This window comes from Besnoitia besnoiti, chromosome IV, assembly GCF_002563875.1.
Source record: "Besnoitia besnoiti strain Bb-Ger1 chromosome IV, whole genome shotgun sequence".
NCBI lineage: Eukaryota > Apicomplexa > Conoidasida > Eucoccidiorida > Sarcocystidae > Besnoitia > Besnoitia besnoiti.
The window spans coordinates 4,494,900-4,513,006 of NC_042359.1; the positions used below are offsets into that span (position 1 = coordinate 4,494,900).

Genomic DNA, 18,107 nt, shown 5'->3' on the forward strand with positions numbered 1-18,107 from the left:
CGGTTATTGGTGGCTCTCTAGAACTCACGTGAGCTTTTGGGGAGACCGGGTGTGCCTGTGCTGAGGCATGTTAGATCGGAATCTGAACCGCTTTCGCAGACCTAATCGACGCGCTCGAGACCCCCAGCACCGGGGGCGGACGATGCAGCGCCGCAAGTGAATAATAGGCACAGGCGCGCGCGCATGACACACGGGGCGAGCGTGTCGCTTTGTGTCTCGAGAAGCATCTGTGAGGCAAAGCCAAGCGTCTGATGGAATCTTGAAGCGGTGCCCCCTCTGCCGCTGTGGCAGCGGAAGCATGCGCGCGTTCTAGTGCCGTCCCCGCATCGCGAATGGCTGGCGCTCGACGGCGCGTTTTTGGCGGTTTTGGGCATCTATATAGTCGCGCAAACACCCGGGAGGCGTGGAACGGCAGGTGCATGCGAGTTTTCCGCATTTAAAGACAGCGACACTACGCGTTTTTTCTTCGCTGCTGCGCTCCTGTCGAGGATAGTCAGAAGTCAAGCTCGTGCGTCGTTTCGCAGTCCCTCAGGTTTGCAAACGCTGGTTAGCACACATGTGCGACAGCGCGGGCGAGTGCGTCCGCAATCAGGGTCGTTCTTTCGCGTTTCTTTCAAGAGGGATTGAAATCTTCAACGAGGAGACTTCAAGAACGTAGAGGTGGTCTCTGGAAAGGCTTTTTTCCGCTTGGAACTTCCTTCGGTGTTTTCCTGCGCGGCACAGGCAGCCGCGATCGCTGCGCCTTTCCTACTACAACTACAGCAGGTGAGTTAATCTGCCGCCGCTTTTACGCTGACGCTTGAGCTTCAGGGCCTTTTGCGCAGGCGTTCGTCTACTGTTAGAAGCGGAAGCGTTCGCTGTCTCGCCTGTGAAGTGTTTTTCGCGGGATAATTCCCTCGATGTCTCTCCTTCTATCCGTGCTAGCCGACGTACGACTACTTGCGCGCGCTCTCCCCTCCAGAGCTGGGCTGGCGGGCGCACCTGATTTGTGCGCGTTCTGTTGGGAGAAGTGTACCTTGAAGAGGCTCGAATTTCTCTTTCCGCGTTCGGTCGCTCCTCTTCTCTGGGTAAGACTGCTGAGGGCATCTTTCCTTGTTAACCGCGCGATTTCCGGAACGCGTTCCGGAAATCGCGCGGCGGACACGCAAGCGCAAACGGTCGCTGCGGTGCCGCGAGGGAGATCTGGCCTCGCACACACGTTTTCCTTCCTCTTTTCTGGCGCTCTGTGTGAGTGAGCATGTCAGTGTCCATTTCTAACGCGTGAGACACACTTTCTGGATCACGAGTCAGCGCCTCAATGTCCTCTAACCGCTTTGTTCTGCCGGACCTTCGGCGGTCCACCGGCCGCTCGGTGCGCGTCGAGAGAGTGCCGACGCGCTTTTGCGTCTTCTCGTCAAGAATTTAAACATCTCCTCCGCGGAAGTTTTTCGCCCCATCGTTCATATCTTCCCCCCCGCAGGCGTTCCTCCATGCCGTCTGGCGCAGCACGCAGGCCAGCGCGGAACTTCAGGCTCGCGGGTGGCTCGCTGTGTCTGCCGCTTCATTCCACCCGACTGGTGCCCTTGCGTATCAGATCTAATTCTGCGATCAATTCGGGGATTTGAATCGCTCTAGACGGACATGTTTGTGCTTTGAGCGTCTTCTCGCCCTCTGTGTGCATCGTCCCTCGTACCTGACCTCGTGTGAGGTTACCTGTTAAGAAGACCTCGTTGGCGACTCAGCTTGTCAGCCCGCGTTGCAGGGGAAGAGGAACTGCATTCCATCTCCTGCGAGGCCTCCACTCCCAGCCGCCGAGGACGTTTCTCGTCGCTCTTCCGCCGGTCGTCATCCGTCTCCTGTCCCTCCTGTCTCGTGAGGCGTCTCTGCCTCTCTCGACTCGCTGGGAGGTTCATTCGTGCCCGGCTGGGCGGCGCCTCCAACTGTCTCTTCCCGCGTCTCTCTTTCTCTCGTCTCTGACCTGCGCTTGGCACTTGGATTTCGTTTCTTTCGTGTCGGCCTCGCGAATTCTGCTGTGCGATTCCCAAAAGGTGTGCAGAGAGACGCGGAGTTCGCCTCGGTTCAGTCTTCCGGCTGTCTGCGCTTTCTTGTCGAGTGCCCTTCCTTCTCGTGGCATCCTCTTGTCGCCGTCATTTGGTCACGTTTTTTGAAGGCGAACACGCGTTGTGCATCTGTGTGAAGGGGGAGGGGCGTTCTTGTGAAGCGGAAAAAGAGATCCAAAACGCGTAAAGTGGGGGAGGGGTTCAACAGGCCGCTTCAGAAAGGGGAACGGCCCCCGAGGTCTTGTCGTCTGTCCAGCGTGTGCGCGTGATGGTGAGCAGAGCTTCTTGCTCACTCTCCATCGTCACTTCTTGCCGGTTTTTTGTCTGGTGGCTCGTGAAGAGAAAAGCGGCGCCTCTGTGTGGGCAGCCTCTGCTTCGGCCCTTCGCTCACTCGCCTTCGTTGTCTCACTTCCGCGACTCAGCCCCTCTGTTCGCATCCCCCGCCTGCCGCGTCTCCTTCCCGTTCTCTTGTGCTCGTGTTTCAGCTGTTTTCCTCAGCGCCTGCGAGTTGTATGCCGCGGCTGGCGTCGCATGTATGCTCGCCTCCCTTCTGCCTCCAAGCGTCTGATCTGACACGCGACGCAGCTTGCTCTCGAGCGAGTCCCGGCTGTCGCGCGTTGGTCGCTTCACGCGCGCTGCCGCTGCGTGGCTTTCCGTGCAGCTCAGCGAGTCGCTGTGCGCCGCCCCAACAACTGCTCGTCCACAGGGCCTGTCACCTTGCACTCTTCATCTGTAAATATGTTCAGGTATTCGCAGATATCTATTATAGACATCGGTATATACATTTGTATGTATATGTGTATATGTGTGTGTTGCCTCATGTGTGTGTGAGTATGCATATGCTCGTGAACCTGTTTCTTTCTGGCTCATTTTTGTGTGTTTTTCTTATTTTTTTGCGTGTGTGGCGCCTGTCCCCTGCAGCATGTTGGAGCGCAGAGGGACGCTGCGTTACGGGGCGGAGCGTCGCCTGCGTCAGTTCGGTTCGCGCGACAGCGTCTTGTTGGTCCCGGGAACGCCCTTCTCGATGCAGTCGACGTCGGGCGTGTTTCTTCCTTTTGGGGCGGGCGGGGAGCCGCTCTCGCTCTCTCGGGGTTCGGAGTCGCCGCAGGACTTTGACGTCGACAGCGTGATGCGCGCGCATCCGCAGCCGGCGCGTGGAGGGCTCCACCACCGCTCCGGCGCCGGCAGGAGAGGCGACGGCGAGAAGAGCGACCGCGGCGGCGCGGCCGCCTCGCGCCGGTGCTACGGACCCCACGCTGGCGCTTCCGGCCGCGCCGCAGCCACGCGGACGCTCTCGCCCTACGGCGACCGGGACGAAGGCGGTGCGGGGAGTCGGCGCGGTCTCGGCGCGGAGCGCGGCGCCGAGGGCGGGGGTGCGCGCGGCGCAGACATCACCTCTGCGCTCTCCGTGACGACTGAGGACGACTTCGGCTTCGGGGGAACTGGCGACGACGAGCACCAGTGGCTGCGGAAGGCCGACACCTTCACGCAGGCGGACGAAGACCTCATCAGCTCGGAGACGACCTACGTCGCGATGCTCAGGGAGGAACTCTGGCAGGCGCTCTCGGCGCACGTCGCCATGGGTCGAAAGGAGAAAATCGACGCCGGCCTCAACTGCCTCGAACAGGTCAGGAGAGACGGCGGAGGGGGGGCGGGGGGGACAGCGAAGAAGCGGACACGGGTGGCGCGCGGGAGAGGATCAGAGGAGAAAGAGAGAGGGCGCCAACGCAGAACTGCATTAGACGAGCGGCAGCCAAACAAGAGGAGATGAGGACATTTCGGAGACGGCATGCAAGCGTTCCAGTGTTGAAGCCTCTGCGTCGTCGGGCCTTCCGTTCTTGTCTGGACTGAGCGAGCTGCCGGGACCCGCTGCGGAGGCTCGCGAGCACTGCGTCTCTGGCTGGGCTTGGCACTTCAGTTGCTGTGTCTGTTTTTGGATCAGATTGAGTGGTTCTGGGGCGTCGAAGGCATGCAGAAGGTGCAGGAAGTTCGCGCCCTGGTGAAAGACAACAAAATGGACAGCGCCGGCGCCGTCATCTCCACGGTCACAGCCTCCATGTCTTCGGTCACCGGTGAGCAGCCCCCTACCTCGTGTGTATCCCGTGCATTCAAATACGTGCGCCGCCCACACTCGCCGTGTATACGCCCGTGCATGCGCATGTAAACAGTATGTAGAGAGAGAGTACCCGCATATGTATACGGCGCCGAGGTTGCTGATCGTGGCGAGGGCTGCCTGCTTCGATCCGCGAGTCCGCCTTGAGGTTGAGCGCGATACGGCTCACGTATACAAGACAGTCGGCCGTTGCCAGCTACCTCCCATGCCTCTACATCGACATATATATATATTTGTGTATTTAGGCATGTCTCTGTTGCACCGCGTATTTTTGTGACGCTTCGCGGCCGGGGGGTCTGCGTGTGTGAGCGTCGAGTTTGTTTTCGTGTGTTTTTTCAGGGAGCATGCAGGGCCGGCACCACTGCTTCTACGTGTTGGTGGTGGTGCCTCCGTACACGTTTCGCAACAGTGACCATCGCGTGAATCTGGCGGCGGAGCTGCGGCGAATTGCGTCGAAGGAGCAGTCGCAGGATTCGTCGCTGGTGTATCGCATCGTGGAGGTAGACAGTGTGCGCCGGGCGCTGCTGGCGACGATTGTGAATCCAGACATTCTGGCGGTCGTGATTCAAGACAACGTGCCGATCGAACACTGGCACGCCTCGTCGCACGCGCTGGTCGGCTTCGAAGGTTTTGTTCGCGGGATTGACATGTTCGTGGACAGCCCCGTGGCAAAGATGAAGGCCGGCGCGCCGGTGCTGCCGGCGCTGATTCGCAGCATCGCGCAGTGCCGCAGCAACATCGACATCTTCTGCGTGTGCACCGCCATGGGGCTGGGCACTCTCGAGCCCGTTAACCACCTGGTGAAGCGCGCCTTCTTCCCCAACGACGACCACTCTGACCTGCATGAGGCGATTCTTGCCGGCGTCCGCAGCAAGATGCGCTGTCCCTTCTTCGAGGCCCTGCGCCGCTACGCCGAGCGGCCCATCGGCGTCTTCCACGCACTCGCCATCTCCCGCGGAAACTCCGTCCGCCGCAGCAAGTGGATTCAGGGCTTGATCGACTTCTACGGCGTCAACATCTTCAAAGCCGAAAGCAGCGCCACTTGCGGCGGCCTCGACTCCCTCCTCGACCCCCACGGCTCTCTCCTCGACGCCCAAAACCTCGCCGCCCGCGCCTACGACGCAAACTACGCGTTCTTCGTCACAAACGGCACCTCGACCTCCAACAAAATCGTCCTCCAGGTACACCCGGCTCAAACCCGACGCCCGCTGCCGCCCCGAGAGGTCTCCAAGCCAGGCACAAGCCTCTTCCTGCGCGCCGAAACACGCACACATACACAGCCACCCATGCATGCTACAGCAATCTAAGCACGCATGCAATCATACAGACACAAAAAGCTATATAATATATGATACATATTGTATGCGTGCGTGTGGGTATGTACACGCACTTGGAGTCTACTTCTGTACGTTTGCGTGCGTCGCGGTGGGCACTCGTCTGCGTCACTTTCTGTGCCGTTCTGCGCTCCCGCGCGTGTCGGTCTGTGCATCTGGCGCAGGCGCTGCTCCGGCCGAGCGACGTGGTGCTTGTCGACCGGGACTGCCACAAGTCGCACCACTACGGCTTTGTGTTGGCGGGGAGCTCGCCCTGCTACCTCGACGCGTATCCGCTGCACCGTTTTTCGATGTACGGCGGCGTGCCGCTGGAGGAGATCAAGAAGGCGCTGCTGGCTTACCGCGTGGCGGGACGCCTCGAAGAAGTCAAGCTGCTGGTGCTAACAAACTGCACGTTCGACGGCATCGTCTACAACGTCAAGCGCGTGATTGAGGAGTGTCTGGCGCTCAAGCCCGACCTCGCCTTCCTCTTCGATGAAGCTTGGTTCTCCTACGCGACCTTCCACCCCATCCTGAAAACCCGAACGGCCATGCACGCCGCCAACGAAATCCGCCGCTGGGTAAGCTCTCGCCAATAAAGTAGCCTTCTGTCTTTTCTCAGTTCCTTGTAGAGACTGAAGAAATAAATAAATTCAGGTGCGCTGGCCCTGAGACCGGCCTGCTGCGCGCCCGCCGGTCTTGACGCTGCAGCGAAGGGCCTCTTGTGGCGTTCTAAGCAGAAACTGGGGGGGGGGGGGGGGGGGGGGGGGGGGCAAGGGGGAAAACGGCGCACCGGCACCGGCGCCAGGGTCGTAGGGCGCCGGCTCCCTCCCCTCTTGGCCCTCCCCCCCCCCCACGTTGCCGGCCTGTTCCACCTTGTATGCATTCTGTTGTTTGTTTGTTTCTCTCTCTCTCTCTTCTTGCCCTTCAGTTGATGGAGGGCAAGTATCATCGCCTGCATCGCGAGCTGCTGGACGGCCTGGGCGCGGACGATCTCTCTTCGCTCTCTTCGGCGACGCTCGCGACGACGCGGCTGTATCCCGACCCGCGGCGCATGCGCGTGCGGGTCTACGCGACGCACTCGATTCACAAGTCGCTCACAGCGCTGCGCCAGGGCAGCATGATTCTGGTGAATGACGACTTGTTCGAGTCGCATGTTCACACGCCCTTCAAGGAGGCGTATTACACGCACATGTCGACTTCGCCCAACTACCAAATTCTCGCCACCATCGACGTCGGTCGGTCTCAGATGGAGCTCGAGGGATACGGCCTCGTTGAGCGCCAAATCGAAGCTGCCTTCTTCATCCGCCGCCTGCTCACCAGAGACTTGCTCGTTCGGAAATACTTCACGGTGAGACGGGCTCGCCTGCACAAGCAACAGACATGCACGCACACATTTGTATACTTAAAGATGTGTATATATATATATATATATATGCATCAATTTATTTCCAATAAGATATACATATATATATTAATACACATGTGTATGTATTGTGTGCCGATATATATATATGTTTATGTGCTGGTGAGGCCCCTATCTGTCGTTTCGCATGCAAGCACGAATAAGGATTTACCTGCACTCGCGACTTGTAGTTGACGCGTGCCGCATTCGGAGTTCCTGTGGACTCGTGGTCCGTTTATATCAATCGTGTGCGTTTTCCTCTTGCATTTGCGAGCGTCAATGGAGGAGTGGCGGCATGCTTATGCATAGACTTCTGTATCAGGGGATGTGGCGTTTTCTCTGCTCGTTCCTCCCTAGAGAGACACTCGACAAAGGCGCGGATGCGTTTTTCCTTTCAGGTCTTGTCGCCGCGCGACATGATTCCGTCGGCGATGCGCCAACACAGCCGCGAGCTGCTGTGCGAAGAGGCGCTGCAGTGCGAGATGAATGTGCAGACGCTGGAGCAAGTCTGGCTGTCGGATGACGAGTTCGTCCTCGACCCCACGCGGATTACGCTCTTCACGGGGTGAGACTCTCTCTCTTTCTCTTTCTGAGCCTCGCTTTGTTCGCTTGTTGTGGCCGTTTTTGGGCGTGATTTTTTCTCACGCTGCCGTCGCGTAGGCTGCATGCAGAAGAGCCGCCTCTTGCGTTAAACGCTCTCTAGTCTCTCTAGGGTGAATGCCTCCCTCCCCCTTTTTTTCGTTTGCTGAATCGCGGCCTTCTTCGCTGTATCCGCCTGAGCGACTCTCCGACAAGTGTCTCGCGCCAGCATTGCGTGCCGCCGTGTGTGTGTCGCTGTCGCCTCTCGCATCCTGTCGTCTCGCGGCAGCGCAGCGGTTGCGAGCGCATGCATCAATCTTGCGCCCCTTACAAAAGACTGCTGCGTCGTCTCTGCATTAAATGCGTCCGATATGGACGCGGCGTCTGTCGCGAAGCTCTCTCTCCCCTTCTCATGCATTATTTCTCTCGTGGGGTCGCCTCCGCGCGCGCACATCGCCCTTCGCGCTTTATCTCTTTGTTTCTCCTGCCCTCTGTGTCGCTTGGCGTACCAGCTTGTCGGGTTTGGATGGCGACACGTTCAAGGTGAAGTGGCTGATGGATAAGTATGGCATTCAGATCAACAAGACGTCGCGGAACTCGGTGCTGTTCATGACGAATATTGGCACGACGCGCTCGTCCTGCATTTTCCTCAAAGCCTGCATCCGCAGCTGCGCGCAGGAGCTCGAGATGCGCAGGCTGATGAGCTCCGCGCGCGAACTCGAAGAAGTGAACGACGCCATTCATGCGCTCGTTGAGGATTGTCCCGACCTGCCAAACTTCTCCGCCTTCCACCCCGCATTCAAGAAGACCGTCTTCGAGTTCGACGCGCGCGACGACTCGCGCGAATCGGGCGAGGACGCAGGCGCGGACGGCGACGAGGTGACGCCGAGCAGAGGGTCGCGCGAGAGCGACAACGACGATGAGGAACAGGCAGACGACGGTCAGGGGACGGCGGTCGGCGCGCAGCGACAGAAGCTCTCCGCGTTTGTGAAGGACGGCGATCTGCGCTCTGCCTTCTACCTCGCCTACGACGAAGACGTGGTGCGCTACCTCTCGCTCACAGAAGCGAAAGAGGCGATTCTCCGCGGCGAGCAGCTCGTCGCCACGACCTTCGTCATCCCCTACCCGCCCGGGTTCCCCGTCGCGGTCCCCGGCCAAGTGAGGAAACAGAAAATGAAAAAATGCGGGAAAATTGGGGAAAATTAAAAACCCTCAGCGAAGCGGACGAACCGGAGGGAAACGAGAAGGGTGGGCAAGCTCTTGCGCATAGGTAGTCAGTTACACTGAAGACTGCGCGCGCGAGTGAGGTGCGAGCCGCGCCGTTCGTCCCTCGCAGCTGGATCGAGGGACCCCCCTCCGTGATTACGCTCGTAGACGTGCTGGTCTGTTGAGCACTTCCCCGAGTCCTTTATCGTTTCCTGCGTCCGCCTCTGAAGACTCAGACGAGTGGGCAGAGGCGGAGAAACGTGAACGTGCGTGCCCGCTGCTGGGCTGGTCCGTCGTCTTCGTTTGCGTAGATGCACACGACACCGTCAGTGCGTCAAGGCATGCGTGTGCGTCTCTCGCTGCCTTGTTCTCCTCTCTGCTCTCGTCTCTTCAAATATTTTCGCGTTTAAACGTGAATGTAGATCCCTATCTGGATGTGCAGATCGTGTGACTCCGCAGGAGCACCCGGGAGCATGTGCACTTCAGTTGGCGCTGGTGTGTGTGCGTGCTGACCTTTTTGTCAGGTGTTGACGGTCGCGTTGATCGATTTCCTGCTCAAGCTCGACGTGAAGGAGATTCACGGTTACGACAACAAGCTCGGCTTCCGCGTCTTCTCCAAGGAGATTCTGGATCGGCAGATGCGGCTGCGGAGCAAGGGCGAGAAGCCGCGCCAGAAGGACGTGGCGCTTTTTGTGAAGAAGCACAGTCTGAATCTCACCGTCAGCCCGCCAGGCGCCGAGGTGCCTGGGGGGGAATCGCCGCGCGAGAAGGACGCGGAAGCCGAGTCTCCGCCGCCCAGCGCGAGCCTCCCCACCGACGCCACGACCGCGAACGGCTCCAGCAACGCAGGGCACTCGACCGACCGCACGTCAGCCCCGAGAATGGACGGCGCCAAGGAGTAAATCCGCGCCTGACACCGAATATAGAGGTAGAGAGACAAATGCAGCCTCGACAGGCGGAGAAAACGCCTGCGAAAGGAACGAACGGGCAGCTGAAATGCCTTGGAAGAGCCGCGCGCGCGACCGCGAAGGCGCTGGGCGCCTGTGGGCTTCAAATACAGAGAATCATGCGTAAAAAACTAGAAAACTTGTGGCTGTGTCTGTACCCGGGGGGCTCCTCGCGGAGCGGTGCGCTCCGCGGTCTGGGAAGAACTTCGTGATGCATCATCGGTAAAGTTGTTGAAAACGCCTAGTGATTGATTTACCACGGTGCGGATGCCCCTGTGTGTGTTTTGTGCACGAGGGTCGTGCGCCGGACGCCGTCGCGTGGAATCTTCCTCTCGTTCTCTCTTCAGGAGAGTTCGGGAGCGCGCGCGATTGGCGCCGTAGTTCTCGTGTCTTTCGCGCGTTTTTCGGGACTTAGTTATCTTTTGCTGTCGTCTCTGGCGGGCGGTGGCGGCTCCAGTCGGAGGACGCCCACATATTTTCTCTGGATTTTTGGGGGAATTTTGACGCTTTCCTTCCTCAGCCGGAGGCAACGCACGAGCGACTATGTTTGCATCTGCATGTGTGCGACTCACTTTCTCCGCGGGCGCCGCGGCGTCTCTTGTCTTCGCGGGCGCACGCGTGTGGAAAACTTTCGTAGTTTAACTTTTGTTTTCTCGGCAAAGGACGCCGCCCGCAGAACTGTGTCACCGCGGAGGGCAGACGAAGGGAACTAGACTCCTTTTCACTTCGAAAAAAGTGAGGCTCCAGGGCCTTGTGACCCCGCGCTAGCGCACCGCGGCGAGTTCTGCCTTACCGGCAACTGTCTAGCGCACGCTTTTCTCGCTCGCGCAACTTCTGCCTCGTTCTCTCGTGCGGTGCGTCTATTTCGAAGTCGCTTTGAGGAATGCGCGCAGGTCTGCGGCGTCGCTGCGCGAGGCGTGCGAGAAGAGGCTTTCTAGCTCGGCGCTATGACTAGATACGCGGGACCACGAACGGCAACTCCATGTTTGGGCACTGAAGCTTCACTTCGTCAAAAGACTGCATATGGTCCCGTACCGACAGATTTAGAGGCACCTAGACAGAGGCAGATAGAGGGATAGTGACAGAGGTAGATGAAAGGCAGGTACGGAGAGAAACATATGTGCAAATAGGCCGGTAGGTCGATAGGTAGGCAGGTGGGACGCGTAAATATGGAATGCGATACGTAGCGTCAAAGCGGTGAAAGGCGGGCACAGACTGCGTTCGCGTGTTAGGAACAGTCGTGCGTAATACGTTCTCGAGTCTTCAAAGTGTAACCAGGATCCTGAGGCGCGGCGCGTTAAGGCACCCTGCATACGAGTCTCCCGCTTGCTACTGCTACATATACATACATATGTATATGAATATATAAATATATATATACGTGCATTCGTGTGCACACAGGTAGACTTTGTCGTCAGGTCTAGTCTCAAGGTCGGCTGGAGCCTCCCTGCTCCTTCTGCAGCAGGCTGATTTCCCAACAGATCTCGAGGCGGCTGGGCGCAGAGTCTCAGTGTTTTGCAGACGTCGTTTTCTCTTCTACGCAGCTAGCAGAGCGTCAGATTCGGGGAGAGAAACAGGCACTCAGCATAAGAGAGTTCGCCCGAGTCTGCATCTCGTGTTCAAGAATGTAAAGTCCATTTTTTCGCTGCTGACCGCACTGCATACGAACAGAGGCGAGTCTACGTATCGGTGCCGCTACTTACACGCAACAGTACAGTTACTGTAGCTGTAGATGATTGCAAAATTTACAGACTCTCTCGTAAGGCTCTGCTTACCGTATGAATGTACCTCCCTCCATTCGCTGACTGCGTTTAAGAAGAGGAGTTGAGACATACTACCGAGGAATTTGCATGGAGGTTTGATAGGCTCCGTACAGGTGTCTTCAGAAGGAATGTGAGAGACTTGCACTTGTGGTGGAGCATAATTTTTCTTCATTCGATCGTGCGCGCTCAACGAATATATCTTGTGGAGGTTGCGCGACTCTGGGCGTCCCTGTGAACGGCACAGGGGGCATAGCTGTCGAGTACTTGCTCTCGACGTACTTTCCTGAGGATTTTGGAGAAAAAGTAGAAAAGTTTCACATAAATTCCTATTGATAGATACCCGTCGCGGGCACACTAATGTGGCTCGCAGTGTGATTAAGGCCAAGTGCGACCATGCCCCAGGCGTCTGTGCGTTTCTGTAATGCACTCAAGGTCTGGATTTTGTAACAGGTAAGTCTGAAAACGGCTTAATAACTCCTTTTTTTCTCGCACCGAACACGAGGTTAGCTCGAAATTTGTCACTGGAGAACGGACCGGGACGACGGGCAGTGAAGACTGCATCAACCTCTCGATGCCGGTCACTTCTCCTTCTCTTTAAATGCATTCTACTCTTGGGAGCCTCATATTTCTACTTTCTGGTCGTTCATCGTACTTTCCTCATGGCACTAACTACGCGCGCAGAGGCTCCAGTCTCGCCTCTGAAAGCGACATGCGCTACAGTTACCCTTACTCTGTTTCCTGCGTTCTCTTTTACAAGCGAAAATGCATATCGGGAGAAAGGAAAAAAGGCAACAAAGCCAGCAGGGCGAGGTCGATTTTGTCCCCAAAAGCACACCTGAGAGAGAGAAAAGAATAGAAGGCGCACATGCGTGCTCGAAAAGAAGCGAAAGGCGGGTCGGAGTTGTGCGGTTCGCGGCTGAGGACGCGTGTCTCAGAGGCCCCCCGAATATAAGGAAATCGTCTTTTTATCGACTTTCAAAAACGAAGCTGGCAAGTCGCAATCGAGGCTGTGTCTTCTTTGTGGTGGAATTATTGAAAAAGGGTCTTTCGTTTTCTTTTTCTCTCAGAGAGGGATTCACTTCCGTTTTCCGTCCATGTGCCGACTTCACGTCTTTCGCGTCCGGCGCTAACACACACGGCGCTCTACTCCACCTCGGCTGGTACACCGAAGGGAAGAAGTTTTTCTGTTTCTGTCTCTTATCTTCTTACCGTTTTCTTCTTCTTGGCTCTTCTCTCGCAAGTCCTTCAGTTCGCTCTCCCCCTGTCTCCAGTCAGCGCGCTTGCTTCGTCTTCTCCCGTGCGAGGTGTGTCGGTCTGAAATCTCTGTTTGAGTGTATTTCTTTCTTTAGAGTCGTTTCCTTCTCTTTTCGCTTGCCCCTCTTTCTCCTCTCCGGTTGGCTTTCGACCTTCCCCTGAGCTAACGACCCAGCTTCGCCTCCTGGAGTCGATTCTCTCTCGGCACAGCGCAGAGTCCGGCCTGCGAGTCTCCTCCGGTTTTTTCCTGTGTTTTTTCCTTTTTTCCCTTTTCTCACGATGGCCTCCTTCGGACTGTCCCCCCTGGACGCCCAGGCGATGGAGGCGACGAAGGCGAACACGCTGACGGGCCTCGCACCCCGAGACACGACGGTGCCTATCGTTACAACCTCCTCCGTCCTCGGCATTGCGTACAAAGATGGAATCCTCATGGTTGCGGATACCTTGGGTGAGCAGCAAGGGAGAAAGAAGAAAAAGGTTCCAGTACTCGTGGGTTCAGGCCGGGCTCGGAGACCTTCGTTTGGCGCCCGAGGGTAGGGAGGGTGACGCACAGGGAAGGGAGCAGTTCACTCGAGACTCGCCGGCGGGTGACAGCACGCACCTGCGTGACAGAGGTGCTAACAATAGCCACAGTTCATCTCTTTTTTCCACTGCTGTCGAGTTTTGTGGAGAGACGCGCGCAGCCTCCTCTGAAGCGGACGCCTCAGTTTTGGGGGCCCTGAAGGAGGAAGCGACAGGCAGAGCGAACTCGCTATCTGAGCTGTAGCGCAGGTAGAGAGGCACTCAGGGCGATAGACCCTAGAGAAGCGATTTCATTGTTCCTCGCGCAGCTCTGTGCTAACGTTGGTTTTGAAGAGGAGCACACGAGGGCACGGAACCGCCAGTCTGCCTCGTGTTGGAGAGAGGACAGCTGCCTCGTCACACAAAGCGCTGGAGCCTATGCGTGCAGTTCTCGAATTGAGGCCTGGCTGGAGCGGGCGAGATGGCGAACCCGTTCTCCTCCGATAATAGAACCTTTTTTTGTTCTCTTCAAGGGGCGCGAGTTGTAGGGCTCGTCTTTCTTCTTCTACTTTCTCGGTCTTCTTTCTATGATGAATCGAGCTTGTTCGCAGCGGACGACTACGGGCTAAGAGGAAAGCCTCTCTCTGCCGCTCGTCTCTCCCCTTTTTTGCAGCGGTCTCGCTTTCCTCTCTTGCCTTGTCTATTTCCTTTCTCGTCTCCTGTATCTGGTTTCGCTCTGCTCCGTTCGGCTTGCCTCAAATCTCTGGCTGTATGGCTTTTTTTCCTTGTTTTCTAACCTTTCAAAGGGTTTTTTCTCGCTGTTGTGGCTCGGTCCGCTGCCGACTGCGCAGCGTCGCTCAGTCACTCCGTCTACGCTTTTTTCGCGTTTTTTCTGCAGCTTCCTACGGCCGTATGTCGCGCTTCAAAGACACCTCGCGGTTCTTCACGCTGGGCTCGCACACGGCGCTGGCGACGACGGGAGACTACTCCGATCACCAGATGCTTGAGCGCACGCTCTCGCTGTACGCCCTCAAGGACTTCCTCCACGACGACAACTGCGCCAAGGTGAGAAGAAGAGAGTGAGGGAAGACGCACCGCTTCGGCGTTCTGGCAGGCAACCAAACCTTCTCGCCGGGCTCTGGCGGCCGCGCCACCGAAATCTTAAGTTGTGAGGATCTCCTTCGGAGCTTGTCGGCTGCGATTGAGGCAAAGGGCGAGGCAAGGCCTTTCTTTTCGTCCTGTTTTCTCATTCTTTCTTCGTGCTTCCCCGCGCTCAGGCTGCCTCTCTTGTCCGCGTGCGCGCGATCCACCTCTTCGGTTCCAAGGACCCCGCGTCGGTTGGCGGAGAACACGAACACCGTGTTCTAGTGAACTTTGCATGTCCTAAGACTTCCGTCTTTGCATCTTAGCTTCATCGATTTTTTGTCACACCCCTTCTCTCTTCGCAACTGCTCTGCGCAGTTCTGCGCGGCAAGGCGTGGCGCGCTCGTTGGGACAGGAGGCTCTGTCTCTCACCTCTCTGTGCGTGGTTTTTCTGTTTTTTCAGAGTGCGCACCAATACGGCGCCTTGCTGTCGCGGCTGCTCTATCAGAAACGCAGCCGCATGAACCCGTGGTGGCTGAGCGTCATCGTGGGGGGCTACCAGGGCGAGAAGCCCGACGTGGTGCCCGAGGCCTCCGCGAGCGTCGAGCCGCCGCGCAAGAAGAAGCCCTTCGTTCTCGGATACGTGGACATGTATGGCACGTTCTACGAGGAAGACATCATCGCCACCGGTGAGGAGAAAGAAAAAAGAAAAGGCACGCGGCGCACTGCGGGGGGGGAGGGGGGAAAGGGGGGGCAGGGGCGGTGCAGGCGGGACAGCTTGAGCGAAAGCTCGATCGGGCTGGTGAGTGGAGTGGAGGAGGTGGCGAGGGCGAGGACTCTGCATCTGTTTCTGCGTGCGCGTTAGGGCTTGGAGTGCTGGTCTCTCTGGCCTAGGTTGGGCTATGGAATGGGATTTTTCATGGTTTTTTTCCTATTTTCTAAATTTTTCTGTGGCATCCGCTCCTGTGGCTCTGCTTGCGCTCAGGTCTCGGCCGCTACTTCGCCATCACACTGATGAGAAACCAGCACCGCCCCGACATGTCGGAGGAGTAAGGCTCTGGAGTTGCTTCATGCTCGCGTTTTCCTCGCTTGTTGCGTTTTCGCTCGTAGGCGTGTGCGGTTCGGCGTATGTATTTGCGCGACGAAGCGTCGAGGCGTCGTGGAGAGGCGTGACTGGCGTCTCTCGCGCGTGTGTGGGCGCGTCGCTGATTGTCGCTCACTTTCCGCTGGGGTCTTCTGCGGGTTTTCTTCAGAGAAGCGCGGAAGCTGCTTGAGGAGTGCATGCGGCTGCTCTTCTACCGCGACTGTGGCGCATCCAACCGAGTAAGAGGGGGCGGGGGGGGGGAGGGGGGGAGAGAGAGGATGGGGAAAAAGAGGCAAGAAAGCCTAGATCTGCGAAGCGGCGACGCAGTCACAGCCGTGCTGTACGAGGGAGAGGCGCAGCGGGATAGGCTTGCGAGTCCCTCTGCGGTTCTGCGGCGTGCGTTGGTTAGAGTTTCAGTGTGCGCTTTCAGGCGATTTTGGAAGACACAGTGGTAGCCGATCTCGACCTCGGACTGGGGGGCATCGTCAGAAGACGATGACCCTCGTCTGCTTTCGCCTTTCTTGTGCGTGACCACCGCGCGCTGGCAGCTGGCACAGGTCTGTCAGCATTTGTTTCTGCCATCTTTCGTCCACTACTGCGGCGTTGCCAGGAAAACGAATCTTCGACCTGAATTTTTTTTCTTTCCGCTGTTTTCTCACTGCAGATTCAATTCACGAAGATCACGTCTGCGGGCGTCCAGGTCGAGGAGCCTTATGTCATTGACAGCAAATGGTGCGTCTCTTCCGCTATGTGTCGAATTTAAAACCGAAGCCGCCCCTCTGGGATAGCGGGCGGCTTTTAGTCTCGTGGAAGCATTTGCTCTGTGCGTTGTCGAAGTCGATATTTCGTTTTCTGCTTTTCTCCTTCCCCAAGGATCTCATTCTGACCGTTCGAAGGGCTAGCTGCTTTGTGTGAAAAGGGCTGTATATATACCTCTCTCTATATATATATCTATATATAGATATAGATACGCGCATTGGACCTGCGTAGTTCACTGTTCCACGCCATGCATTCCGCTACATATGCGTGGAGTTTCGGTGTATATATATATATATATATATATGCATGCACATGGAGTGTGCATGCATCGAGGCGAAAAAATCGGTTTTTTCTTCGATGTGTCTGTCTCTCGCAGGGACTACGAGGGGTACGTGAAGAAGACGATGGACATGGATCTTGCTGGATGCGCGTGGTGATGCATGCGAATTCTGGCGCGCTGGGAAGGAGGCTGCGAGCCACCACGCGCCCATCACGGGGCTTGAGGGCGGAAATGTGTCTTTTCTCTCTGCCGCCAGCGAGCCCTGTGAGATGTGTGACGCGAAAAAACCGCAGGGCTGGAGAGAGGGAACCAGAGGGTTGATCTTTTTTGGTTTTTCGTGGAAAGCACGGCACAGCGAAGATATCCTTCAGCGTCGCCTCGCGCGATCTCTAGCCCTCCCCTCCACACGCCTGTCTCCTGGCGGGCGCTGGGGAAAGAGATGGGCGCGCAGGAGGAACGGGAGAGTCTCGTTGGTTTTCGCGTTGGTCTTCTTTCTGCGGCGCAAGGCGCCTCCTTCGGGCTTTTGTCACTTCAGTCTTCTCGATGTCACTGCTGGCGGGGCGTGCAAGAGTGTGTAGCCCACGTGAACACGATAGAAAGACTAAGTGAGAAAACTACTCCAGGAAAGACCCGCAGTCTCCATCCATTTGCTTGTGTGTTCTCGCAAAAACAAGTCCCTAATGCGAGTTGCGAAAGCACCTTGCCGCAAGGAACGATTTCCACCAACCCTCCGTCGTTTTTTTTCGAAGCGCGACGGGCTTCCCTGGACGTATGCTCATCGTTGGTCTCCAAAGACAGGTCGAGAAGTTTATTTCGACTTGCATTTGCGGCCTCTCTGTGTCTCCTGCTATGTCTTTGTGTGTGCAAAACTCAGTCTCTGTCTTTCCTCTTTGTTTTCGATTTAGAACGGAATAAATGCATTTCTCGCAGACGACTGTAGTCCACACCTCTAATAGAAACTCCTTTTTGACAGCTCGAGTTCGCAAGACTCAGTCAGCCACGCCGCAGTAAAGTTCGCCCGTAGACCTATGAGAAGCGGCTTCCTTTTCGATTCACCGTTTTCATGGCAGGCAACGCCTTTGTCGTAGGGCCTCGGCTTGACTTCGTTCGAGTCACCAAAGCAAAAGTGCTGGTGTGGAAAGGGTCAGCAGTCTGTCTCTAGCCGCGGCTGCGCATGCTCGTCTTCGTTTTATCGCGGGGTGTGAAGGAATTCCATTTGTTCTACGCGGCGATTCTGCATGCTTGTGAAGCGCCTTCTCTGAGGCAAACCGTGACGGGTGTGCTCTGTTGAACGACTCGATTTCACCACGCCGCGGGAACGCATGCAGGGCGCTTCTAAAATCAACACGAGCACGCCAGTCACGCAGCTTCCACTCTGTGCTAGTCGTGTGGAGAAACGCAGTCTGTCTCTCTGCAGCGTTGATGCCGCGATGCACCCCTCGAAAAGCATCAGCTGTTTCAGTGGGATAACCTTGACACGCATAGCACGAAACAGTCCTTGCTTTCGGATTCGTTATAGAGGAGCATCCAGACGCGTTTTCCACAGTGAACGTCTTCACATTCGTACAGCGCCTACACAGAAGCCGGCCGTCCACATGTGCGCCAAAATTCATCAGTGGCTCGTGCGTGGAGCGGGGGGGCAGGGGACATTCTCCACCGGTCTTCTACTCGCTGCAATATTGGAGACGCTCTCTGCGTCCATAATCAGAGGCTTGAGAGCTGAGAACGGAGTTCAGTCGACTCGCACACCCCTTCTGAAAGCCTGCCTGGACCAAACAAGT

At 57.0% G+C, this 18,107-nt stretch overlaps 2 protein-coding genes across 2 annotated transcripts; both read left to right on the top strand.

Annotated features, from left to right (window-relative positions):
- Nucleotides 1-2,961: 2,961 nt before the first annotated feature.
- Nucleotides 2,962-9,557, top strand: BESB_057220 (arginine decarboxylase; the record flags this gene model as incomplete). Its single annotated transcript, XM_029364157.1, has 8 exons — nucleotides 2,962-3,666; nucleotides 3,982-4,111; nucleotides 4,492-5,333; nucleotides 5,651-6,046; nucleotides 6,397-6,816; nucleotides 7,269-7,435; nucleotides 7,962-8,607; nucleotides 9,180-9,557. The coding sequence occupies 8 exons, from the start codon at nucleotides 2,962-2,964 to the stop codon at nucleotides 9,555-9,557; spliced, it is 3,684 nt and encodes a 1,227-aa protein (XP_029220080.1).
- A 3,341-nt stretch (nucleotides 9,558-12,898) lies between these two features.
- Nucleotides 12,899-16,483, top strand: BESB_057230 (putative 20S proteasome subunit beta 7; the record flags this gene model as incomplete). The annotated part of the gene is made up of 7 exons (XM_029364158.1): nucleotides 12,899-13,067; nucleotides 14,019-14,185; nucleotides 14,667-14,892; nucleotides 15,189-15,252; nucleotides 15,457-15,526; nucleotides 15,952-16,019; nucleotides 16,423-16,483. 7 exons carry the CDS (start codon nucleotides 12,899-12,901, stop codon nucleotides 16,481-16,483), a joined length of 825 nt encoding a protein of 274 aa, XP_029220081.1.
- Between the last annotated feature and the right edge of the window lie 1,624 nt (nucleotides 16,484-18,107).